Raw genomic sequence first — 14,513 nt, forward strand, 5'->3', positions numbered from 1 at the left:
CCTGAACATGTGAACTGAGGTAGTATTAAGAAAGTTAGAGGTTATTTCTGCCACCAGCATCACAACTTGGTTGTATTTCCCTGAGTCGGCCCTTCTTCCTCTGCTTGCTCAGAGAACAAACCCCTTCCTCTTTCCCAAGGCTTGCCCTCTACCTGTAACCTTGACCCCATTCCTGCCACCTCTCATGTCTTTGTTTCATTACTGTTTTCCTCATTTCCTGAACTTTCAGTCTCTTTTCTTTCTCCTTCTCTTTACCCTGGAAACATACTCAGATCTTTCCTACCCTGAGAACACAACAAAAAGAAACCTGTCTCAGTCCAATATTCTACGAGATCTCCCTATCCTTCCTTCTAAGCTAAACTTGAAAGAGTTGGGCTACCTTTGCCCACTTCTCCCCACCCCTCACACCCCAACTCCTTGTTACCCTGAACTATGTTGCAGAAACTGTGCGTGCAAAGACCACTAACACACTTAACGCTGCTAGCGTTAGGCCAAACCAGAGAGAGAAATAGGGACAGAGACAGTTCCTGAGAACTGATAACACGCTGGGCACTGCTGCCACCTTACTTATGTCATTTCATGCAATGCCTTCAACCAGCACACATGGAAGTTATTCATAAGTCTGCTTCTCAGGTGAGGAACCGGAGGGCCGGAGAAGTTAAATAGCCTTTTCAAGATCGCATAAAAAATCGTGAGATTTTAGTTAACCACAAAGTTAGTATGAGCCAGCGGTGTGACTCTGTAAGGACAGAAGCAGCAGGCATAACTAAGCTTTTCCAGAGAACAAAAACAGGACCCGTGAATAGAAATTATAGGGCAGCTTTCAGCTCAGTATTAGAAAGAGCATCTTGAGTGGTGAGTACGAGTGAATGCAACTGAGTGAACAAAGTGTGAGCGTCTACTCTATGGAGTAGGTTCGAATCCTAGCTTTACCACCACTGGCTCTAGACCCTCCAACCAATGGTCTAGCATCTGCAAGTCCCACTGTGCTTCTCTGTAAAATAGGAAAAATAATAGCATATATTTTGCAGGGTGCAAGGATTGAACGAGACAATATTATGCCCAGCATGAAGCACTGTGCACCCTTCACTACACTTGACAATGGGCAGGGCACGCTGAGTGCACTGTGAGCTCCCCAATGCAGTAGTGTGACGGTAGGAGCTGTTGAGAACGGTGTAAAGAAAATTTCCGTATTGGGGAACTCCATGAGTCCACGAGCCTGCTTCTAGAGCCCATCAAACCCCAGGTTGGGTGGTGAGACCACCCAAGAGCCCCACTGTGAGTGTGTGTTGGGGTGGGAGTAGCAGGGAAAGGTGGGTGCTCCCTACCAGGTCTATTTCCCTCTCTGTCACAACTGTCATAGACCCCTATGACTGCAGGGCCATCGTGTGCCCTTTCTTGGCTTCACAACAAGAAGAGAGCTGAGGAAGTGGCTACTTTTAGAGGAGAGACGATGATGCTACTTCTGCCACCTGCCCCTACCATCAGAAGGGCCATGGAAACAGCCCTTCTGCTGGAGGACACCCTTCCTCTGCTGTCACCAGTCAGGCTCAGTGCCCCTCCTCTCGGCTCACCCTCTTCTTCCAATCTAATAGTTTGGCTTCCTGTGGAAGGCACTTTCTCCGAATCTGTGTCCCAGGTTTGTTCCCTGTCAAAATGCTGGGCAGGAGAAGTCGGAGTTTCTGCAGATGTTCTTCATAGGACATGTGACTATCTACACTCCCCGGGAATCAGGCTTGGTCGGTCAGGCCCAGGTTTCTTAGAATGATGGATTTTAAGCTTGTTCTGTGTCCCCACAACTGCGTTCTGCTGGATCAAGTAGGACAAGGGCGACATGTTCACAGATCTTGATGACTAAAGAACGTTGGCGAGGCAGAGGAGGAAGTTCCTCCAGGCGGCCGGGCCAGCCTCTGCGGGAACTGAGCCTACACGGTGTCCCCAGAGCCCGGACACCACAACCACACAGACACACGTGGATTGAGCTGCCTGGTCTTGGGACAAAGTGTGCAGTGTCTGGCAACCGTATGTAAACAGTTCTTAAAACTAACAGGAAGGGAGCAGAATGGCATTTGGGGGGAGGTGGGCGGAGGGATAACAGCACTGTTTTGCATGTTTTCTGAACTCTGTAAGGTACATCTGTGGCTGGTACACTGAGGTTAATTAGAATTGCAAAGACGGGCTCTGGACATACATTTGGGCCTTTGTGAAAACAGGTAGAGGTGTCGTCTCCCAAGTCACTGGAATTTTTCTTGTTTCCCTACAAGGCAACAGTTACAAATGAAAAGGTCCCATGGTGAGCTGTGTGCTGCATGGGAACCCAGGGCTGTGCCTCAGGGGGTGGCAAGGGCTCCTGTGGCCTCAAAAGGGGCACTTTTTCCCTTTCGCAAGCACTGGTGGGACAGCGCTGTACGAGATCACTCTGCCTCCACATGGCTAGAGCTTCTCGCCAAAGGCTGGGGAGGGACAGAGGCTGTGAAGGGGAAGAGGGCCTGTGGGGACTGTCCAGCATGAAAACGTCTGCAGCCCAAAACATAACTCCATGCTTGTCCACACTTGTATGTCCCCCCCAGGAAGCCTCCATCCCACCCATCAGTGGGTGGGGCTCTGTGAGTGAGGCCAGGGTGTGCTGTCATTATCTACCTTAAATGGCCTTGAGATTGTGACTAGGACTCAGACATTTGGCTATCTATAATCCATCCTCCCCCCCATGAACCTTAGAATTTCTTAATCCCATCTGCCAAAAATAACTAAAACGTTATCATCTAGTTCAACTCTGCTCACGGTTTGCTATGCCAATACAGAAAAGTCCAGTGCCAGCTCCACAGCCCAGGGCCAGGTATTGGGGCACCTCTTTTGGAAGAGATGAAGAGACAGTTTTCATAACAGGAACCACTGCAGCTCTGCCCTGAACTCAGAGGGCACTGGCTCCTGGCCACTGGTACTCATCATCTATGTTGATGGGTATGTGGGGAAGGGCTGGAGGGGGACCCTGCCCCGAGCTTAACCAGCACTACCCACCACCCGTGTCACTGCCTCCACAAAGAGCTCATCACAGGGTTCCTGCTCACCCTGCCTGCTCGTCTTCTCCCACTGCCCTTTCCCTCTGTGGGGGGCAGGGACCCTAGCTGCCTGCGTCCCCATGTACCCAGGACACTGCCTGGCACGGAGTGGGGTCCCTATAGGTGTGTGCAGGTGGAATGAATGAATCTTTTGCTCAGCTTCAAACTGAGGGAGCCCGGGCATGGCACCTACATGAAATAGCAGTGGCGTGAAGAAACAGTGGCCTAAACAATCCAGTTGTTCCCTTCAGAGCTGCGATGCTACTGAAAACGTTTGGGTCAGAAAGCTGCGAATGCTGTCCCGTAGATGTCATGTCCTTGGAATGTGCGAAGTTGGGCCTTTGGTGTAGGGGGCCACGGAGAAGCCTTCCTCAGTGCCCGGAAGGTTAATCACCAGACTTTGTCCACACTCAAGTTGGGAGAAAATATCAGACTATCCCAAACTGGTTACAAATTTAAATTCCCAAAGTGTGATGGTGTGTGGACATTCAGTCGTTCCCATTACGTTACAGAGCTGTCTCCTTCGTAAGTACTCTCCTATTTTCTCTATCTCAATAAGTTGCAAAACACAAAGCCACTGGGGTTACTTACAAAAAGAGTCTGATGAGCCTCAGCTCAGAACCTTCAAGACAAAGTCCTACATGGTCCTGCCCTCCGCAGGCCTACGTATTCTGCTTGCTGTTTTTCAGTGATAGCACGGCTCATGGAGATGCAAACCCCCAAACGGAAAGTCTCCCCCCTTCTCATGTATGTAAGTATATCAATCATATGAAAAATGCTTCAGAAATTATGCATTGCTAAAGAAAAACGAAGTACTACAAAACATGTTTCTTCAAAAGAAAAAAGCAACACAGAGAGGTAAAACAGTGATAAGGTGATTTCCCTCTCACACACCCCAAATTCATTTCTTTTTCTTTTTTTTCTTTTTTTTTAAGCCTACACTTGACAAGTAACCTCAGATGCACTGGAGTAAAGCTTGGTGTCTAAGTGAACATATATCTCACTTTCCCTTTCCAGGCTTCTTGCCTTCCTCTCTGACTACATTAATAGTTAAAATGCTGACTGCAGGCACGTCAGGGAGGGTTTTTGTAAAGTCTCCAGGTTGCCACTCTGGCACTGAAAACATGATTAGTTATCACCATTAAAGTGAAAGACCAGGACAAGAAAAAAAACACTCATCCATGCAGAAATGCACACAACTCTCTCTCTATATTCAAACAAGAAGCAAATAGAGAGAAAGCAAGCTGTGCACATGCACACACAGAGATCTGTGTCAGGCTGACTGTCAGACAACTAGCAAAGACTGTCTCCCCTGTGGCCCACCCCCCACCTGAGTGAGGGTCTTCCCTTACCGTTCTGGACCACGCTGATGAGGGTGACGATGGCCAACAGGACAATATTGCCCAGGGTTTCCTGGTCCATGTTTACTGCAGGCTGCCCAGCGAGGACTGTGGCACCCAGGCTGCACTGTGCAGAAAGGGGAAGTGAGGACCTGCACCCTGCCTTTCATCATTAGAATTTCCGAAGGCCCCAGCACAATTACTCAGTGCCTTCTCTCTCTCTTTTTGTTTTTTTGTAACTAGCCACTAAAGTGCCCTGGCTCAGTGTGGCACAGCAGAGGAACAGGAAGGAAAGAAAAAATAAAACTTGTTTTATATTTATAGAGCACCAAACAATCTGTGCGGCGAGTACTGTCATTCTTCCCTTGAATTTCTAGAAGAAAAGGAGTGCTTAAAACATGGCAGGGTCCGCAGTAACAGCCACATAAGGCCTGGATGAATGAATGAGTGAATAAACAAATGGATGAGGAGGAGGAGGAGGGACAATGGACATCTCCATTTCTACAAAACTAAAACAACAAGAAAATTAAAGCTCGAGACGTCATCAAAATGGCGGCGTGAGGTGAGCCTCTGTAACGCTCCCCTGGAATTTACAACTAATTGAACAACAATAACTCCACAAAGGACTCCCTGCACAGCAGACAGGCAAGACGAAGAGGCCCACTACTGAATTCACCTAAAGGTGGACGAATCGCGCAAGAGGGGGAGGAGGGAAGGGAGAAGTGCGGGGATGGAGCCGCGCGGGCGAAGGACGCAGACCTAGCTCAGTGCTCCGAGCTCGCTGCATCCCAGAACCACCACAGCTGCGGGAGAGGGAAGGACTCGGACTGCGAGGGCTCTGCTTACGGCCCACAGGGCTGAGGGGGCAGCATATAACACGGCTGAACCCAACATTCACGGCAGAGACCTCAGAGCAAAGACTGAGGGAAGAAGGCTGAAAACGGTGGTTTAAGCCCTCACTGCTGAGCAAGAATGGAAGCCTTAGGCACTGAGACTAGCCGCCCCCGCCATATCCTCCCAGAGCTCGCCCTGCCCCCACCTGCCTGGTGCTAGAAGCAGAACAGTAGCAGTGTCAGATCAAAAGAACAGAATATTTGCTGTCCTGAGAACTGTGGAACGCAGACACAGATTCGCAGCCCAACTAGTTCCCGCAAAGGGGAGGGAGCCATGGGAGCAGGACTGGCTGTGGTGGTGATCGCTGCCATTGCTCTGGGCCACCTCTCACAACTCACCCCGCCCCTGGCCCCACCTATCTGTGCGGATCCCTGCAGGAGTAAACAGAACTGCTGAAACATACGGTCTCTGAATCTGGTGCAGGAAGAGCTTTGGAACTTCAAAAGCTCTCCCCATCCCCACAGGGGTGTGGCGCCCTATGACCCAGGCAAACTGTTGACAGAGGAGGAGCCTGTCTCCCAGGGAATCTCTACATTGTGTGAGAAGCTGGAATAGTGCAGAGAAAACATAGCACTACTGTGTGAAAGAGAAAAGAAAAGGCTGCAGTCGGAGAGAAAATAAAACATTCTACCAACAAGAACTGGAAAACAAAAGAAAGACCTCTTCCTATCAACCTGTTGCAGAAGTCACTCCTGTAGATGTCTAGGAAGAGAAATAATAAATCAGTAATTGCCATGAATAACCAAGGCAACAAGACAGCTCAGAAAGAAAGTGAAAAGTCTCCAGAAAAGGAACTTCAAGATATGGAAATATGTGACTTAAATGATAGAGAATTCAAGATTGCAGTTCGGAAAATAACTCAACGAGATGCAAGAAAACACAGAAAGACAGTTTAATGAACTCAGAAACACAATCAAAACACAACAAAAGCATTTTACAAAAGAGACTGAAATTTTAAAATAGAACCAAATAGAATTTCTGGAGATTAAGAACTCAATAGAAGAAATTAAGAATGAAATAACCAGCTTAGGTAGTAGAGTTGACCACATGGAGAAAAGAATCAGTGACATCGAAGATAGAAACCTGGAATTTACACAGAGGGAAGAAGAAAGAGACTTGAGACTTAAAAGAAATGAAATAACTCTACAAGAACTCTTTCTGACTCCATCAGAAAGAGCAATATAAGAATAATGGGCATACCAGAAGGAGAAGAAAGAGAGAAGGGAACAGAGAACATATTCAAACAAATTGTTGATGAGAACTTCCCAAACTTGTGGACAGAACTGGATCCTCAAATCCAACAAGCAAATAGAATACCTAACTACCTCAATCCCAACAGGCCTTCTCCAAGGCACATTGTATTGAAGCTGTCTAAAATCAACGACAAAGAAAGAATCCTCAAGGCAGCCAGGGAAAAGAAGACGGTAACCTACAAAGGAAAGCCCATTAGATTATTGTCAGATTTTTCAGCAGAAACTCTAGAAGCCAGGAGGGAGTGGAACCAAATATTCAAACTTTGAAACAGAGAAATTATGAGCCAAGAATAATATATCCAGCAAAGATATCCTTTAGCTATGAAGGAGGAATAAAGACATTTCCAGACATACAGAAGCTCAGGGAATTTTCTAATACACGACCTGCACTACAAGAAATTCTAAAGGAGGCGACCACCATCAACAGGCACAATTTGGGGCAACCAAAACATAAAAAGGGGGAGAGTAAAGGCCTGAACCGGAATATGTGAATGTAGAAAGTAAGCGTGCTGAAGAAAATAGAATACTCTAAATATCAAACTTTCTTTTACATAAACTTAAGGGTAACCACTGAAAAAAAAAAAAATCCAGAACTGAAATATATACTGTAATAAAAAAAGAAACAGAGGGAATCATCATAGAATACCACCACACAGAAATAATAGACAACAACAGAAAGGCAAAGAAACAATGGAGACACAGCCTTACCAAAAAACTAAAGATAGAATGACAGAAAATCCTCCCGTATCAATAATCACCCTAAATGTAAATGGACTGAACTCACCAATAAAAAGGCACAGAGTAGCAGATTGGATCAAAAAACTAAACCCAACCATATGCTGTCTCCATGAGACACATCTCAGCTACAAGGACAAGCATAGACTCAAAGTGAAAGGGTGGAAATTGACACTCCAAGCAATTGGTACCCGGAGAAAATCAGGTCTAGCCTGATATCAGATGAATACAGATGATATCAGATGAAACAGACTTCAGGGTGAAAAAGATAACAAGAGACAAAGATGGACATTTCATAATGGTAAAGGGGACTATACAACAAGAAGACATAACAGTCATCAATATTTATGCCCCCAATCAGGGAGCACCGAAATATACCAAGCAACTACTAACAGAACTAAAGGGAGAAATTGACCAAACCACAATTATACTAGGGGACTTAAATACATCATTGACAGCTATGGATAGATCATCCAAACAGAAAATAAATAACGAAATAGCAGCCCTAAACGACACATTAGATGAAATGGACATAATTGACATATATAGAGCACTTCATCCTAAAACATCAGACTATACATTCTTTTCAAGTGTACATGGAACATTCTCAAAGATAGACCATATATTGGGACATGAAATCAGCCTAAGCAAATTTAAGAAGATTGAAATCATACCAAGCATATTCTCTGACCACAAGGCTTTGAAATTGGATAGCAACTGCAAAAAGAAAGCAGGAAAAAACACAAATACATGGAGATTAAACAACATACTTTTAAAGAACAACTGGGTCAAAAAAGAAATTAGAGGAGAGATCAAAAGATACATAGAAACAAATGACAATGAAAATACATCCTATCAAAATTTTTGGTATGCTGCGAAAGCAGTTTTAAGAGGGAAATTTATATCATTACAGGCCTATCTCAAGGAAGAAAAAAAAATTCCAAATAAATAACCTCATGTTACACCTTAAAGAACTAGAAAAAGAAGAACAAGTGAAACCCAAGGTCAGCAGAAGAAAGGAAATAACAAAAATCAGAGCAGAACTAAATGAAATAGAGAACAAAAAGACAATAGAAAAATTAATGTGACAAAAAGCTGGTCCTTTGACAAGATTCACAAAACCTACAAACCCTTGGCCAGACTCACTAAGGTAAAAAGAGAGAAGACACTAATTAACAAGATCAGAAATGAAAAAGGGGAAGTTATCACGGACACCACAGAAATATAAAGGATCATCTAAGAATACTATGAAGGACTGTATGCCACCAAATTCAATAACCTACAAGAAATGGAGAAGTTCTTAGAAACATATAGCCTTCTAAGGCTGAACCATGAAGAACTGGAAAATCTAAGCAGACCGATCACCTGTAACGAAATTGAATCAGTCATCCAAAACCTTCCCAAAAGCAAAAGTCCGGGACCAGATGGCTTCACTAGTGAATTCTACCAAACCTTCAAACAGGATCTAATACCAATCCTACTCAAACTCTTCCAAAAAATTAAAGAAGAGACAGTACTCCCTAACTCATTTTATGAAGTCAACATTACCCTGATACCAAAACCTGGTAAGGACAACACAAAAAAAGAAAAGTACAGACCAATATCTCTGATGAATACAGATGCAAAAATCCTCAACAAAATTCTAGCAAATCGAATACAACAATGCATTAAAAAGATTATTCACCACAACCAAGTGGAGTTCATCCCCGGGGCACAAGGATGGTTCAACATCTGCAAATCCATCAATGTGATATATCACATAAACAAAATAAAGGACAAAAATCATATGATTATATCAATTGATGCAGAAAAAGCATTTGACAAGATACAACATCCATTTATGATTAAAACACTTAATCAAATAGGTATAGAAGGAAAATACCTCAACATAATAAAGGTCATATATGACAAGCCCTCAGCTAATCTCATAATAAATGGAGAAAAACTGAAGCCCTTTGCTCTACATTCAGGAACACGACAGGGCTGTCCCCTATCACTTCTGCTTTTCAACATAGTGTTGGAAGTCCTTGCCAGAGCAATCAGGCAAGAGAAAGAAATAAAAGGCATCCAAATTGGGAATGAAGAAGTTAAATTATCACTCTTTGCAGATGACATGATACTATATATAGAAAACCTTAAAGACTCCACCAAAAAGCTATTAGAAACAATCAACGAATACAGTAAATTTGCTGGTTACAAAATCAATGTACAAAAGTCCATTGCATTCTTATATACTAACAATGAAATCTCAGAAAAAGAAATACAAAAAACAATTCCCTTTGCAATTGCAGCAAAAAGAATAAAATACCTAGGAATAAACTGAACCAAGGATGTGAAGGGCCTATATGCTGAAAACTATAAGACATTTTTTAAAGAAATTGAAGAAGACACAAAGAAATGGAAAGATATTCCGTGCTCATGGATTGGAAGAATCAACATAATTAAAATGGCCATATTACCCAAAGCAATATACAAATTTAATGCAACCCCCATCAAAATTCTAATGGCATTTTTTAAGGAAATAGAACAAAAAAATCATCAGATTTGTTTGGAACCACAAAAGACCCCGAATAGCCAAAGCAATCTTAAGAAAAAAGAACAATACTGGAGGTATCGCACACCCTGACTTTAGCTTGTACTACAGGGCTACAATAATCAAAACAGCATGGTATTGGTAGAAAAATAGACACATAGACCAATGAAATAGAATTGAGAACCCAGAAATAAAGCTACATAAATATGGACAGATAATTTTTGACAAAGAAGCTAAAAACATACAATGGAGGAAAGACATCCTCTTCAATAAATGGTGCTGGCAGAATTGGATAGCTACGTGCAAAAGAATGAAACTGGACTGCTATCTGTCACCATGTACCAAAATTAATTCAAAATGGATCAAAGACTTAAGCATAAGACCTGACACATAAACTACATAGCAGAAAACATAGGTACTAAACTTATGGACCTTGGGTTCAAAGAGCATTTTATGAATTTGACTCCAAAGGCAATGGAAGTAAAAGCTAAAATAAACGAATGGGACTATATGAAACTTAAAAGCTTCTGCACAGCAAAAGAAACCGTCGACAAAATAAAGAGGCAACCGACTGAATGGGAGAAGATTTTTGCAAACAGTGCCTCCGATAAGGGACTAATATCCAAAATATACAAGGAACTCATGAAACTCAACAACAAAAAAACAAACAACCCAATTGAAAAATGGGCAGACGACCTGAAGAGACATTTCTCCAAAGAGGACATACAAATGGCAAATAGACATATGAAAAAATGCTCAACATCACTAATCATCAGAGAAATGCAAATAAAAACCACAGTGAGATATCACCTCACCCCAGTCAGAATGGCTATCATCAACAAGACAAATAGTAACAAGTGTGGGAGAGGCTGTGGAGAAAAGGGAACCCTCATACACTGTTGGTGGGAATGCAGACTGGTGCAGCCGCTATGGAAGGCAGTGTGGAGGTTCCTCAAAAAATTACGAATAGAATTACCATTTGACCCAGCAATCCCTCTCCTGGGTATCTACCCAAAAAATCTGAAAACATTTATCCATAATGACACGTGTGCTCCAATGTTCATTGCAGCTTTGTTTACTGTGGCCAAGACATGGAAACAACCAAAATGTCTTTTGATAGATGAGTGGATAAAGAAGTTGTGGTGTATATACACAATAGAATACTATTTTGTGGTAAGAAAAGATGAAATAGGACCATTTATGACAACATGGATGGATCTTGAGAGTATGATGCTAATTGAAATAAGTCAGACAGAAAAAGCAGAGAACCATACGATTTCACTGATATGTGGTATATAAACCAAAAACAACAAAAGAATAAGACAAACAAATGAGAAACAAAAATTCATACACACAGGGAATAGTTTAGTGGTTACCAGAGGGTAAGGGGGTGAGGGGAGGGAGATGAGGGTAAGGGGGATCAAATATAAGGTGATGGAAAGAGAACTGACTCTGGGTGGTGAACACACAATGGGATTTATAGATGATGTAATACAGAATTGTACACCTGAAATCTATGTAGTTTTACTAAGAATTGTCACCCCAATAAATTAAAAAAAAAAAACTATTTCAGAAAGCCAACTTCTGCATAGTCTTTCATCATTTTAAAAACAAAGAATAGGAAAAGTCTCAAACTTTGAGTGTAATACTGCATAAGAAAATATAATACGATTGTATGGATAATTATACGCTGTTGTTGATTAGTAAAACATTTCTGTGTACATTTAATATATTCTTTTTTTGAATAAAACTGCATTATATTTATGGCTTGACAAAAAGAAAAAAAGAAAATCAAAGCTCAACCAAAGAACTGAGAGAAGTGGCGGAGATGGCGTTGCAGAGGACCCTAAGGAAACCTTCCAAACAGGAAGTGCTGTTAAACACTGCCACTGGTTCCCCTGAAGTAATTGTGGAGACACCTTCCCTGGAATCTTCTCAATATAATGATAAGACTAACCATCAAAATGTTCTCTGTCTCTGAGTTTGTCTCTGTTTCGTTTCTGTAGTGCTACAGGTGGGTACCGTTGAATAACTGTGATGTACACCCGAAACTAATATAATATTGTATGTTGGATATATTTTAATAAAAATCTTTTAAAAATACAAATATATATACACATATATGTATATGTGTATTACATATATAATGATAAGAGTAGAGAGAAGATGTGAGAGTGAACCCGCTGGCTCGACAGGGGGTCGCCTGGCATTTGACAGGACAGCTTTCTCTGGATAAATGGCAACCCCTTGGTAGTTACATGGAAAATGCAAAATTCCTGCATTTTCATCCCAGATGCAACAACTATTTGGCAGTGATCAAAAGAAGGTTTTATCAAAACCTCCCATTGAAAGAGAACGTTGGAGCTGCCTCTTAGGGAGGGGGAGGCCAGCATGGGGTAGCAATCTCACACCGAATGCCAAGATTAGCAGAGGCCAGCTTGAGTGTCCTCAGTTCCTGTTAGAGAGGAAGAGGTGCACGGAGGCAGTGTGCGGGGACAGGATGCAGGAGGCCAAGGCCAGCGGCAAGGCCACCAGGGCTGGTCAGGAATGACACTCTTGAGTAGTCTCTGAGTGCCTGGTGCACCTTGCAAAGTGTGGTGTTCCCATAGCAAGATTTGTGTGCTCACCTGAAGGAGATCTCATTTGTACAGAAGTTTGGTAAGTGTCAGGGAGGTCTAGTTTCCAGGAGAGAGAAGACTGAGCTCCACAGACAGTTAGCCCTGCCAATACTCATAACTTAGTGACAATGCACCCGAAGAGAAGGCCAGTCCCCTTGAAAGTGCTCAGGCTGCAAACAATAGAATCGTAGGTCAAATTAAATTGGGCAAAGAGGGAAATTTATTGGCTCAAAGAATCCAAGGACCTCAACAACCAAAAGTGAAAAAGAGAAGAGATGTGGTTGGGCCTTAGAGCCAGGAAATTCTCTCTCTCTCTCTCTCTCTCTCTCTCTCTCTCTCTCTCTCTCTCTCTCTCTCTCTCTCTCTCTCTCTCTCTCTCTCTCCTTCCATCACCCCCCTCTTGCAAACCCCCAAATTAGTGCTCTCATGGGGTTCTCTCTCCCAGGCCCTCTCTCTCAGGTTTCTTTAGCTTATCAGCCTTCTCTCAGCCTTTTCCTTTAGCTTATCAGCCAGTTTTCACCCCACAGTGGAAAATACGTCAACTGTGGTGTGTTATATCTTATAACTTCTGTCATCTGCAAGGGTCTGACTTCTCTCATCTGAATTCTTAGAACCATCTCATTGGACCTGAATAGGCAGATATCCATTCCTAGGACAACCCAATGGCAGGAAAACGAAAGAACCTGGTAGTTTCCATACTTGTCATATGCTTGAGGGAGATTGGTCCCTAAAGAAAGACTGGGGGGTTGGGGGAGATGCTGGGAACACCCACTACCATGCTGTAACTGTCCACCACTTATAATCCCAGATTAAAATGCCCAGTTTTTAAAGAAGTTTCTCTGTCCCACAGCCTGATGTCTTTAGGGTTTGTGCTAACCTCCGTCCTGCCTGGCGTTTATGTCTATGGTGTGAGCGTGTGTGCCACGATCTGCAGGCACACGGAAAACACACCAACAGAATCCGACGTGTTCTGCCCAGATGCCTTGGGAAATCTGGAAGGGGCAACCTTGCCTGTTTGTTTCCCAAGCTTCCAGGAGCCCTACAACGTGGGGGTGGGCTGCCATTTTCACATTAGAAGGCCGAGAAGACACCTGGTAGGGGGTTCAGCAGCTGTGCCCCCTCCCCTGGTGGGACACCCACAGCTCCCTGGAGTCACCCGCCAGGGTGGACAGCACATATGGTAGAGCGAGCCTACTTCACCGGGAAAAGCACTTTAGTAGTCAGCTGAGATGGCCATTAAATTCCAGCGTGCACATTAAGATTCTGACTGCGGCTGCCGAGGGACACTTATCAGAAGTGAAGCCTCTGGAAAGGGCATTCATCTCAATAGAGAGCTGCTGAGACAGAACAAAGAGATGAGGGGCACCCTGTGAGTGGGGGAGGGGAGCACTGGCTCTGCACCAGATCTCAGGTCCCTCACAAGATCATCTCCAGCCCTGCGTCCAGCCCTCCCCAGCCAAGACCAGAACAGACCAAGCTGGGAACCCAAGGCTGTGAGCTGCTGAGTCCTGGGGCCCCAGCTTGTGCATTTGCTGCACAACACAACCCTTTGGGGACAAACGGTTCCTTCTATTGCCCAAAAGATGAAACTGAGATTCAGAGGGGTTAAGCCACATGTCCAAGGACACACATGTATAAGGGACAGAACTGGGACTCAAACCCAGGCCCTTCTACCTTTAAAGTCTGGGTCTCCACCATGCCGGGCGCTGCTTCTGGAACAGTTTTCAGAGCCAGGAACTCCCTAGTCCTTCTGTATCCCTGCTGGGCAGTCCCCTCAGAGGCTCGTGGACTGAGCAATGGCCCTCAGCCCTTAAAGAGAGATTTCTTTTTTAAAGGAAAACATACACATTTCACAGGAAATAACATATTCCTCAGACACCTGACCGTTAGCAAAGGTACTTGAACTACCCCACAGCTGCAAGGCCTTGAGCCCCCGGACTCCTCCCAGATTCCTGCTCCCGGGGCCCTCACCGCTTGTGCATATGCTGCACTTATCTCCGCGTGACAGGTTAGTTAGACAAATGTGCTGGGCGTAGGGAAGAATAATTAGCACATTCATTAATTAGAGTGCTGTTAGTAAT

At 43.9% G+C, this 14,513-nt stretch overlaps 1 protein-coding gene across 1 annotated transcript in view; it reads right to left on the bottom strand.

Moving 5' to 3' along the window:
- ALOX5AP (arachidonate 5-lipoxygenase activating protein) overlaps positions 1–13,678 on the bottom strand; it is a 29,345-nt gene extending 15,667 nt beyond the window's left edge. Inside the window, exons 1-2 of the mRNA XM_081046017.1 lie at positions 13,633–13,678; positions 4,412–4,526 (exon numbers count right to left, since the gene is read on the bottom strand). Of these exons, the coding sequence (XP_080902143.1) occupies positions 4,412–4,481 (70 nt within the window). The 5' untranslated portion in view covers positions 4,482–4,526; positions 13,633–13,678. The remainder of the gene's footprint in view (positions 1–4,411; positions 4,527–13,632) is intronic.
- Positions 13,679–14,513: the final 835 nt, after the last annotated feature.

This window comes from Rhinolophus hipposideros, assembly GCF_964194185.1.
Source record: "Rhinolophus hipposideros genome assembly, chromosome: 4".
NCBI lineage: Eukaryota > Metazoa > Chordata > Mammalia > Chiroptera > Rhinolophidae > Rhinolophus > Rhinolophus hipposideros.